We start from the raw sequence: 11,805 nt of genomic DNA, 5'->3' as shown, positions 1-11,805 counted from the left end.
GTTGTTGTACGAAATGAGATTACCTGAAGCCACTCAGCTATGATCACTTTGAAAGTGAGGAAACGTCTGGTTATGGCTCACATTGGTATCGTATGATTTAAACTGCTATTTCTGAGGGGAGGATAAGAAATACCAAGCTGCAGGTAAACTATAGAACTGTCAAGAAAGCTCCGCCAATCAAGATGTAGTTTTCCATTTTGACCACCAGATGTCACCTATGACAACTACAGGATGCTATTTGGCTGCAGTGTTCAGAAGGACCGATGATTAGAGTCATACATCACATCACACATCATCACTTCCGTTATGGCATCTCTTCATTTAAGCAGCAGTTAAACCTCCACTGTTGTGTCTAATGGACCTCCATCTGCAACTTTGGCATTTCATTTCTCCATTCAAACTGAAATAAACAAAAATAGACTATTTGTATTTGTGCTAATGAGGAATGTTTACTTGTTTTAATACACAACTAACACAATGTAGCATTAGAACACAGGAGTGATGGTTGCTGGAAATGTTCCTCTGTACCTCTATGGAGATATTCCATTAAAAATCAGCCGTTTCCAGCTAGAATAGTCATTTACCACAATAAAAATGTCTAGACTTCTCATTAATTTAATGCTGTCTTCAATGAAAAAAAAATGTGTTTCTTTAAAAAATAAGGACATTTCTAAGTGACCCCAAACTTTTGAACAGTAGTGTAGGTTTTGCTCATTATGAGCTAATTAAACTTAGAATATCACATTTTTATCATCACACCACTTACAACATAAAAACAGTTCTGAGTTAAATGAAAGAACAGCTGAGAGTTCACTAAACTAAACTTGATGAGTTCATACTCCCCACAGACTTTTGTTTTTTTATAGTTTGGTCAAACAGACATGTTGGGAATTTGCTGTGGGTCTTTAATAGTTAAATTAAGTTACAGTTAAATCAAGTTATGGCTGTTTCTTTTCATAATAATCAAAACAAGTCTAACCATGACAAATGTCAGTTTTAAATTCAGTCTCTACTCTCTAAGACCATGACATTTTCTGCAACTAAGAGAAGCCTCACACTGTCTTTTTACTGACTCTTAAACAGCTGAGACTGTAAGTTCTCAAAGTTAAATGAAAAAGAAAGCAAATCAGTCTGCAACCACTGCTTATGTGACCAATTGAAATACATATATTACATTTACTGAACTTGGTTTTTCAACTTCAGTTAATTTAATACAGCTAGTTTTACACTTTCAATTAAAAAAATCAATCAAAATGCAGGTCATTTTACATTTTAAGGACAGCAGGGTGAGTTATGTTTCTAGGCTGAATGAACTTGAAAGAATTTACAGTGTACATAGAAGATACAGTAAATAAAAGTGGAAACCCTCATCTACATATATATGTAGACGAAGCTGCAGCACTTTCACCACAGCTTTCTGAGCAGTTAGTGAACAAACTCATGCATGACTGTGAAGACTTCTGAACTTTCCACAGTGCTTTTACTTTCAGAAAATTCTCAGCATATTTGCGAGCACTACTTGGAAAAACAAGAAGAGGTTCTTTATTGCTATTTTCACTGTGAAAGCGCTTTACTTTTTCAGCTGTGATATTGTCATTCCCTTGCCGTGGCCTTCCTGGTGAATGATGATGTGTCTCTGGAGCAGCTGCCATGAAAAATGAAGGTATGATATTGTATGCTTCATTTCAGCCTTTGTTAGGGTTCTAATTTGTAAGAAGTGACTGCAGTGCCGCTTCCTGTTAATGCCAGATTAGGTGCTGTGAGCTTTCTGGCACATTCACTGAATGCACAGTACATCATCTTTTCTCATGAAGGGCACAATGAAGAGTATCCAGGAAAAAACAGTTCAGCCTCATTGACTCTTTGAATATGAGAGAAGCAGTAAAGCAGGATTCCATCATTTCCAGTCAGACGTTCACCTCTGTGCATGCGTTTCTGTTTATTGTTGGGATCACATGAAATCTGGTCTACTGTACTGCACTGTATAATTGGAAGTCTGATCTTTTTTTAAACTGCGGACGGTGAATTTGAGAGGAGCCACAATTACAGAGAACAGCTGGATCGACGATTGTTCTGCAATCATCAGTTTGGATTCATCACCTTCTCGGATGGATTCACAGAACTTCTGTTTTCCAACCTTTCCAGCACCGTGTCACATTCAATTGTGCTGTGATAAATCAAAGCGTGGTTAGCTTGGACTTAATATGGACTGTGTGGAGGAATAACAGCCATGTGTTGAAACAGGGAGGCATTAACATGACCTAACTCCAGGGTGCATTCAAAAACAGCTTTTCACTTTGTTAGAATGTCTTTCTGTCAGATCGTTTTAGGTTTGTTTTGCCAGTTTTCTGACTTAGCCAACCCCTCCTCTCCTCCCTGACTCCGTCCCTCCACAACAGTCATCTACTCCCCCGCTGTTATTCCCTTTGACTGTCCAAAAGGAATGTGGGTCCAGCTTGAAGGATTCGTCAGAGGAGTTATTGCAGAAACCTACACTCTTGGCTTGGATTACTGCTAAGCGTAAAGGTCACTGCTACTCCCACACATAATTGTAGTGGCTGCACACACTCAGACGTCGCTCCAACCCCCCAGCAGACTCCCTAGGCGTCACCGCATTCCTGCTCCTGCTGATTTTTATCAAGACTTTGGGTTAACTACGCAGTGGGATCAGGCAAAGCTCATTTCTCCAGCTCCTCAAGAGCCCCAAAACTGTGTCAAAGTTGTTAAATCCTTATGTGTGGCACCAAAACTATTTCAAGATCCTGGAAAGCTCAGATGAAAAAAAAAAGAAACAATGTGCAGCATGTAAATGGAAACAATTTCTTTGAGGAATCTGCTTGGTGCTTTTACAGGCCGTCCATCTTGCCGCTCCAGATTTAAATAGAGGTGTTTCACCTCTGCAGTCTGTAAAAGTGGCAGACTTTATAGCATTATTGAAACTGCATCCCCGCCACAGGCCTCAGTAATGTAGTCCAGAGGGCTGGCTCATCACCAAATCTTAACAGAGTAAGAATACTCCCCCCTCTTGAGTGTTATTCTTGCCTTGGTGGATTGCGGGGGCAAACAGACACTCTCTAACTTGGATGTTTTGGAGCCCAAGGAGCTTCTGGGGTTTAGGGAAACATGGTAACAGGACAGAGATCATTCCTTTTATCCCACTTTATTCTAGGACCATTTTTTAGTTATGTATTTTGTTTCAGCTGGATGAGTAAAGTTAATGATTTTACTACGAAAAACATTCGGTTTGGTTAATTAGCGGTCTGGCTTGCTGTGGAATGTAAAGATTTATGACCCTGCTTGTTGAGGGCCTCAGGCGTTGCCTCCACCTGTGCTCCCTGGATAATGATCAACCAGACACAGGACAGATTCAATAGCCATTAATAGAGTTAATGTCCATCCGCCAAATTTCAAGCTTCTTCAGTTGTAACCATGAAGAGGCGGAGCAGCTGCTGTAAAAAAAGATCTATGAACTATTAACATCTGATTCTACAACCCTCTGCTCCTTGTTCCTAGATACCCCTCTGTTAAACCGAAGCCTGGGTTATTCTGGACTATTCCAGAGGAAACATCTGGCTCGAATTAAAGCCTTTCTCCTCCCTGCTCACGTCATCCCCCCTCGTAGCTCTTTCTCGCCACTGTTGTCCTCTCAGCATCTTTGTCCGTCTCTTCATCCATTCTTGAAGCCCCCTACTCTTTCTGATTCCTTCCTACCGATCCACTCTCTCCGCCCATCCTGAGCAAACCACCTCCTCCTCCTCCATCTTTCACCTCTTGGCTCCTGTTACCACCTCCCTCCTCTGCAACAGTCTGCATTGCTTTCTGTGCACGCTGCATCATGATGCCTGTGGGCTGCATCTGGGGTCTCGCCTTGTTCCTGAGTCTGAGTTTAGGATGGACGAAGGCTCAGCAGACGAATTTCACCAGGTGAGGTCGAAGTTTGTGTGATGTGTGTGTGATACATACTAGTCATAACATAATATATGACTTTGTAGATATTTAAAGTGAATATATTGTTTTAACGAAGGGTTTAAACTAAGGGTTACTTGAGTTCACAACTTCCTGCAGCTTCAGGATGAAAAAATCATCTTTACTGTTTGATTCAGATTTTTTCCTGTCTCTGTAAGCACATACTTTCCAGTCCACTGTTGATCGGGAACAGAGTTGTCCTGTTGGTTTTTGGCTCATAATGTGAGACACGCTGAGTCTGCAGTGGCTGAGCTGCCACAGATGTTAATGCTTTCAGCTCTGCCTGTGGGGTCGAATTAGAGAAACTTGGCTCCGGCTCTGGACATTTTGGCTTTAATCAGCAGCTGCCTGACTTTGCTGGGGTTCTGCCGTCTGAGCTCTGTAAACTCCTTTTCCCTTGCATCTAATTTTGGTTGTTCAGATTGTTGTTTTTGCCCTCTAACAATTTGTTTACGTCCTCCGAATTGCGGATGAAGGCAAATGTGTTGCAATCCTCAAAAAATGCACTGAAAAGTCTAAACAACATAATTTTTGCAGGTGAGCCAAAGACTCTCAGCAGACTGTGAAACGCCTTAGTGGCTTCAGAATAACTGACACATTTTTCTGGCTCACAAGTTTACAAACGGGCCTTATGTATTGCTGCTGGTGGTAGCCTCAAAAAGGAAATTTTCCCATCTGTAAAATGAGCTCTGACATTCAGCAAGCTCTGTCAGTGTCTGGGAAGCAACTGAATTTATTACACAAACTGACATGATAACTACGAGGTTGGAATAGTCTGTCAGCTGTAAATGTGCTTGCCCATAAAAAAGTTTAACGGCCACAACTCTGTTTTTGTACATTGTTCTTTACTCTTAAACAGTAGTTCACATATATTTTTGAACCCTGTACCCATCCAGAGGACTGTTTTTTAATGACACTCTTTACTATGATGACCACCAGCTGTGTCAGCAGCAGTGGCATCATTCCACAGTTAATAGGGGCTTCTTATATTGATTTATATTATTCTAATGTTTATTAGTGGCGGAAAATGTAGTTAAAGTACATATAGCCTCAACTTTAATATGGTGAAACATTATTAACATGCACAGTAGTTTAAAAGAAAGAGACACCCTTGCCCATGCCAATGAAAACCACAGCCTCGAAGCCGTGGGATGGATTAGATTACACTGACGAGTAAGATTTATTGTTGCTACTTAAAAATCTCTACAGGCCACTAACTAACCAATATCATCAGATTCTTCATGATGCATTGTTAAAGGTTTTCTTAAAAATGTGTGTCATAATGAATTTAGCTGGTTATGTTTGTATTTAAGCACCACATTGTGACAACCTGGTGCCTCTCTGGAAAGCATGACCTGAGTCCAGTCGATCCAAATATATGAATGAAGCAATTATACGTAAAAGAATTAGAGAATGTTTTAAAATTCAGGCATGCTAAGCAACTTCAAAATGTTACTCCTTCGTTCATTTTAATAGCTTTATTTGAAAATGTCCACTTTCAAAACTCTATTTCAGAATGTCAGTATTGCAACAGTCACCTTTCAGCCAATCACTGCCCACCTGTCTCTTTATGTAGCAAACTCAACAACTGCTAACAAGAGCTGCACAGTGGCTCGGTGGTTAGCACTTTCGCCTTGCAGCATCCCGTCCTTCCCGGGGTCTTTCTGCATGGAGTTTGCATGTTCTCCCTGTGCATGTGTGGATTTTCTCCAGGTACTTCGGCTTCCTCCCACAGTCCAAAAATATGCTGAGGTTTATTGATTATTCTAAAATGCCCGTAGGTGTGAGCGTGAGTGTGACTGTTTGACTGTACATGTAGCGACAGACTGGCGACCTGTCCAGAGTGTCCCCTGCCTTCGCCACAAGTCAGCTGGGATAGGCTCCAGCACCCCCCATGACCCTAATGAGGATTGAGCAGTGTATAGATGATGGATGGATGGAACAACTGCTAACAAATTAAACCATTTAGCTTCTGTTAGCTATAGCAAACGCAATGTTAGAGTCACTGTGCATCAACCAATTACAGACAATAAATAAACACAGTACATGAAATCAAACTCATAAATGTTCACATAGGAAGGGTGACAATATTACCTTTCTAGCTAACTAGCTAGCCTGGCTACATTAGGCCATAATATGTTTTTACACAGATTTTGAAGAAGGCGAGCCGATAAAAAAAAACGTGACTGAAATGGCAAAATTCAAAAGAAGTTTTCAAACATGCTTGAATTATTTTTTGACCTTTCCAGAAAGAGTTACTGTACATAATGCAAGACGGAAACATCTTTTGCAAATGTGTTCCGCTGTAGTGAACATTTAACTCATGACTGCCATTTTCACTTCTTTCATTGTCTTCGTCTCCATACAGCATGAAACATTGCCAACATCAGCTGACATGAAAATAGTTTTCTGAAGTTTAGCTAAAATTAAAATATAGTTAGTTAGTTTAGCGGCTTCTCTTGATCCTGCCTTATTGTTTTCTGTTGATTACAGTCATGTGTAGGCTAGTCTGTACCGCCATCTCCTGACAACATTACATAGCCTAGTTTATTCACTCCAAAGCCGTTAATAAAAACACACCCATTTCACATTTTCTTCCTTTCAATTTTTTGCAGTGTTTTTAAAGTTCCTATCAGTTATATGGAAATAACAGTTAGCTAGTTCTTGTTAGCTTCAGCAACAAACATTTTACATAAAGTTGATGGAAGAACATTATCAAAACACAGCTAAGGTAACCAGGCAACAGCTGTAATAAACCATACCACTATAAAGCAACCTGTACAATTTCAAACTGTATCACAAATTAATTAGTTTTTCTTAAAGTTTTGTTTAATTTTATTTTGTGTCAGTTTTTATTTAATTTTGTATTTAACTGAATCAATATTGTGCTCTTTGGTCTTCCGTACATACAGTATCAGTGAAGTGACGACTCAAATCTCTTTCGAAGCAACATTCAAACATGACTGAGAGTGAAGAATCTATTGTTATAAATCCTCTTTATCTAATTATGTTCCTGCTACACGGCTTTAGTGTTGACTGTCTTAGTGGTCTGATTATTGCTCTTTTTTTCCACTCGTTCAGTCTTAAGCTTCGGAATTTAATTAGGAAATTGTAATGCATGAATAAACATGGCAACATCTGCACACTATAAAGGCTAATAATTTGTGGTTTAATATCACACAGTCAAATTCCCTATGAATTCTCCGATACCTCTAAGAGCAGTTTGTGTTTACAGCCAGCCAGCTGAAGGAAGTCAGTCAAGGTTGTTGGATCTGTGGTAGTTGAAAGAGTCTCAGCGGACTTGTAAGAATAATGCTATTGTTTCATTGACCTGCACAGTCTGACTGTCTCCTTCATCACAGGCCTGTGTTCTACTGTGGAGGTGACCTGGTGGCAGACTCAGGCTTTGTTGGCAGTGAAGGCTTCCCGAGCTTCTACAAACCCAACAGTAAATGCACCTGGCGCATCACTGTAAGTCATCCTCCCTGCAGCATGTCTAAATACTCCTGGTTCAGTCCACCAGTGTTTGACTCATGTTTGATCCCTGTGGTTTTCAGGTCCCAGAGGGAAACGTGGTCACGCTCTCTTTCCGCATTTTTGACCTGGAGGCTGACTCACAATGTCGCTACGACTATCTGGATGTTTACAACGGCCATTCCAACTTGGTGCAAAAACTGGGTCGCTTTTGTGGAACTTTCCGTCCCGGAGCTCTTATTTCTACCACAAACACCATGATGCTGGAGATGGTGACTGATGGAGAGACACAGAGCAGAGGATTTGTGGCCTATTTCAGCGGAACCAAGCCCTATGTAGATGGTATGTGGTCACATTTCAGAGTTATGATCCAGTTACACACATGACATACCCAACCACAAATTATAAAGCAGGGCCTGAACGCTGTGCAAGTACTCTCAACGTCTTTGAGTGTTTGCAAACTGAAGGACCACTACAGTTTTTTTTTACTTTTTGAAGTTGTTAGAATACTTAAAAACAAAATAATCTAGAATATTTGTTAAAATGTTTTAATTAGGTAACTGCTACAAAGTGATAATGCTTTTTAACTTACAGATAATTCTTTCTCAAATTACTGCTCTATTGCTTTAATAAGTTAATTAGTAAATTTTTATAAAGGAGTTGGATGTCATTATTCAGAACAACTTTTGGATTGCCATGTTATGAAAAATCCCTTTGGACTGGGCAAGGACTGCAAAGACTCTGGATCAAGATCCAGGTTTATTAATAGCTTTATTATTTATAACTTCTTACGTATTTATTAAAGGCTTAGCAACACTTAAAACTCCATTATTATGAAGTTGACATTATAATTACCAGTCAGTAAGATTATTCACTCACGGCAACCCAAAACTAGTTCTTTAAAAAGCTTAAAAATAACCGGTAAATAATCGATCAGTAAAATGTTACATTAGGTATAACATTTAAAACTTTTAGAAATTATGCCTTATCTGATGGTGGGAAAGAGAATTACAGGACTGGGCAATACAGAAGGAAATGGGACTTTGTACATCTTCTAGTGGACACATCTTTCACAGAACAACAGAAGGCCCAAACATGGAGTGGCTTTAGAATTCTTTTTGCAGTACCAGCCTCATCTGCAAATTATTACTGATAACTAAACGACATTTTTGACTGATGATAGTTTGTATCTAAAAGTATAGGCCCTATGAGAACCTCTTGGCTCTGGGTTGGTTTACACAACTTTTCCAGTTTTTCTAAGGTAAACCCTAAAGCTAGCTACCAGCTTAGCTTAGAATCACTTACTAGCATTTTCCACCTTCTGGTTTGTTACTGAGGTCACAAAGTGACTCCTAAAGATGAATCAAGCACAAATTTGCAACAGTTTAAACTGAAATGTATTAAAGTTGGATTGCATCCAACATCAACTTGCAGAAATGTAGTGAAATCTGAGCTTGAGCACCCTTTCATTATGAAACACAGTAGTCCTTTCTTTTGTCAGGCCTGATGATCTAAACAACTATTAGGGAAATATCAGATTTATTTGAGTAAATGGTGCAAAAAGTCAATACTAATAATCCTCATAACTACAGATTCAGATTACATGAAAAGCTTTTAAAATTTTGCAATTAGTGCACTAACTGGAGCTCAGATGAAAAGGTCCTATGTATATGGTCAAGAGATAAATGATCTTTTAGGAGCTGACTAAGAAACTCCAGTTTAAATCAGGCTTCTTGCTCAGAAGTCAGCAATCTTTCAGCAGTAAGTTGCAGATTGTACCAGCAACCTTTTCATTTTTGCTCGACTATGCAGATGTAATCTACATCTATGCTGCTCCCCTCAAGCTGCTTGATGCCGTGTTTCACGGCTCTGTTAGATTTATTACAGGTGACATTTTCAGAACCCATCATTGTATCCTCTATGAGAGGCTACAGTGGCCATCTCTCACCACTAGAAGGGAGCAGTGTAGGCTACTGTTGAATGATGCTTTATATAATGAATGCTTCTGGTTTTTGTCTACTCTGTCCTTGTATAATGTACATGTTAAATGTTGTGTTTATATTTATACTTACATAACAATTAGAACTTCTGTAGTTATATTTAGTATGCATTTGAAGCACTCCGTTGTGAATGAGAGCTTTTTCAGTCCAATAAATGAAGGATTCATAATGGTAATGCATGTTCTCCTAGAGATTAAGATACCAGCAATGAACTGTGATCTTCTGTTTGAATCCAAGTGAGGACCTCTGTTCCATCTCTCTCCCTCCAGACATTTCCTGTCATCTCTCCACGGTTCGCTATTATACAAACATAAATTGCTCCAAGATTATCAAAGAGAGGAAAAATTAGTTATTTGTACATTCACAAGAAGTGATGTAATATAAATGGAAACGGGGCCAGACAAGGCCCAGAGTTTCATGCTTCACCCCTGAGCTTGCACAATGCATTTCACTTGTGGAACTGTTTGATTCAGCCAACAGGCAAGATTAAGAATTCCAGCTCTAAAATCATTATCTTCCAGATATGTGTGACTTATGTAATAGTTTGGTTAGTGAAGCAAGTATTTGCTTACTGAATAGTTGACTGTAGTCATTTATCATCCTAATGGAGTGTGTTTGACTTGTTCAGACCAACAGTTCTGTGGGGGGAAGATAACAAAAGCCCAGGGAGAGATCACGACGCCTAACTGGCCCGACAAGAAATATCCAGCAGGAATCAGCTGCTCCTGGCTCATCACTGTGGAGCCTGACATGGTTGGGGGTCATTTACTCCCTGCATGCAGATATTCCATTTTTTCCTCAGTTTTTTTTTTCCCTAAAGTGGTCATTTACAGTCATATTTCTGTTTGGGCTGCAGGTGATCCAGGTGAAGTTTGATAAGTTTGTCCTGGAGGCTGACACTTACTGTCGGTTTGACTACGTTGCATTCTTCAACGGCGGAGAGAAAGATGATTCACGACTGATTGGAAGATTCTGCGGCGATGAGCCCCCACAGTGAGTCACACATATTTTTAAAGACTATATAGTCGTTTTTGTCTTAATTTTACGTCTCAATCTTTTCCCTTTCTCTTGACTAGACCCGTTATCACCACTGGCAACGTGCTCCTGGTCCAGTTTGTGTCTGACCTCAGCGTGACATCTGATGGATTCCTCGCCCACTACAGCAGCTACCCACGTGGCTCTCAGATACCAACAGTCGACTCTGGAGCTGGACCCAGGTTCATTCCTTCAAAACCTGCGGTCAAACCTGCTGCACCCCAGCATCCCGCTACCACCGAACAGCCGCCTGTCACCACCACCAAATATGTGCCGCCTCCTCCCCCTAAACCCACGACCAGAGCCAGACCAGTGAAGCCCACGAGAGGCCGAGGACAGGTCACCCCGGACCAGGACAGGAGGGTTCCCGTCACAAGGCCCAATGGAAAGAGGCCTGGTGGGTGAAGGAAAGCACACATTCGTCAGAGGATGCTTATACAGCATCTAATGCACTCTCCGTGTGCTCTTTATTCTTTCAGTTCCTCAGAATCCGCTGTGTGCCAAAGCCTGTAAAAGAGATGGAACCATCAAGACCAGTTTCTGTGCCAGTGAATTTGGTGAGTTTCCTGCCGTTGGCACATGCACTCGTAAATACACTAACAGATGTTCTGACTGAGTCATCCTTTTTGCAGTGATAACTGGGAAGGTGACCTCTCTGGCCCCAGGGCCCCGAGGCACCCTTCACATCAGCGTCTCCCTCATTAAGGCCTATAAGCAGGGTCGCCTAACCATCACGCAAGTAGGAGAAACCATGTCGGTGAAGCTAGTGTCACAGTGCAAGAAGTGTCCATTGCTCCGCAGAGGTATGAACTTTTTCAAATTGAAATGAGTCTTTCCTTCGACTCTAAACCCTGATTAATCTCTCTGATTGTTGCTTCCTTTCTGATAGGCATCAACTACATAATCATGGGTCAGGTGGATGAGGAAGGACGTGGCACCCTAGAACCCGGCGCATTCACAGCTCCATACAAAGCTCCACACCACAAACTACTAATGAACATCAACAACCAACCCTGTTAGCCTCACACTGTCCGAGCCGAAGGCATTAAATCCACATATCAAACACACAAATACATTTTAATGTGAAACACAGATCTATAAAAGCACTACTACGCTAAAACATAACTTCAGTTTTATACACCATTTTAAAGGAATACAAACCCACCCTCCAAACCTTATGTTTGTAATTTATGTATGAATAAAAGGTTTTATATCTCTTTCAAATTGTCTGCCTCCACACTCCTTAAACTTTTGCTTCAGACTTTAATGCTAGAATGATGTCTCTGCCTCCACCTAGTGGAGTTAAAGGGTAACAGCACTCAGGCTAAAA

General features: G+C 40.6%; 1 protein-coding gene across 1 annotated transcript; it reads left to right on the top strand.

The window, feature by feature from the left end:
- Positions 1 to 3,639: 3,639 nt before the first annotated feature.
- pcolcea (procollagen C-endopeptidase enhancer a) lies at positions 3,640 to 11,699 on the top strand. Its single transcript, XM_023275435.3, has 9 exons — positions 3,640 to 3,924; positions 7,329 to 7,437; positions 7,524 to 7,782; positions 10,069 to 10,193; positions 10,297 to 10,433; positions 10,517 to 10,872; positions 10,955 to 11,032; positions 11,108 to 11,278; positions 11,365 to 11,699. The coding sequence occupies exons 1-9, from the start codon at positions 3,836 to 3,838 to the stop codon at positions 11,493 to 11,495; spliced, it is 1,455 nt and encodes a 484-aa protein (XP_023131203.2). The 5' UTR covers positions 3,640 to 3,835; the 3' UTR covers positions 11,496 to 11,699.
- The last annotated feature ends 106 nt before the right edge of the window (positions 11,700 to 11,805 follow it).

Source organism: Amphiprion ocellaris, chromosome 14 (genome assembly GCF_022539595.1).
Source record: "Amphiprion ocellaris isolate individual 3 ecotype Okinawa chromosome 14, ASM2253959v1, whole genome shotgun sequence".
Lineage (NCBI taxonomy): Eukaryota > Metazoa > Chordata > Actinopteri > Pomacentridae > Amphiprion > Amphiprion ocellaris.
Note: the sequence above shows the minus strand (reverse complement) of the source record. Positions and strands in the feature narration are given on the sequence as shown.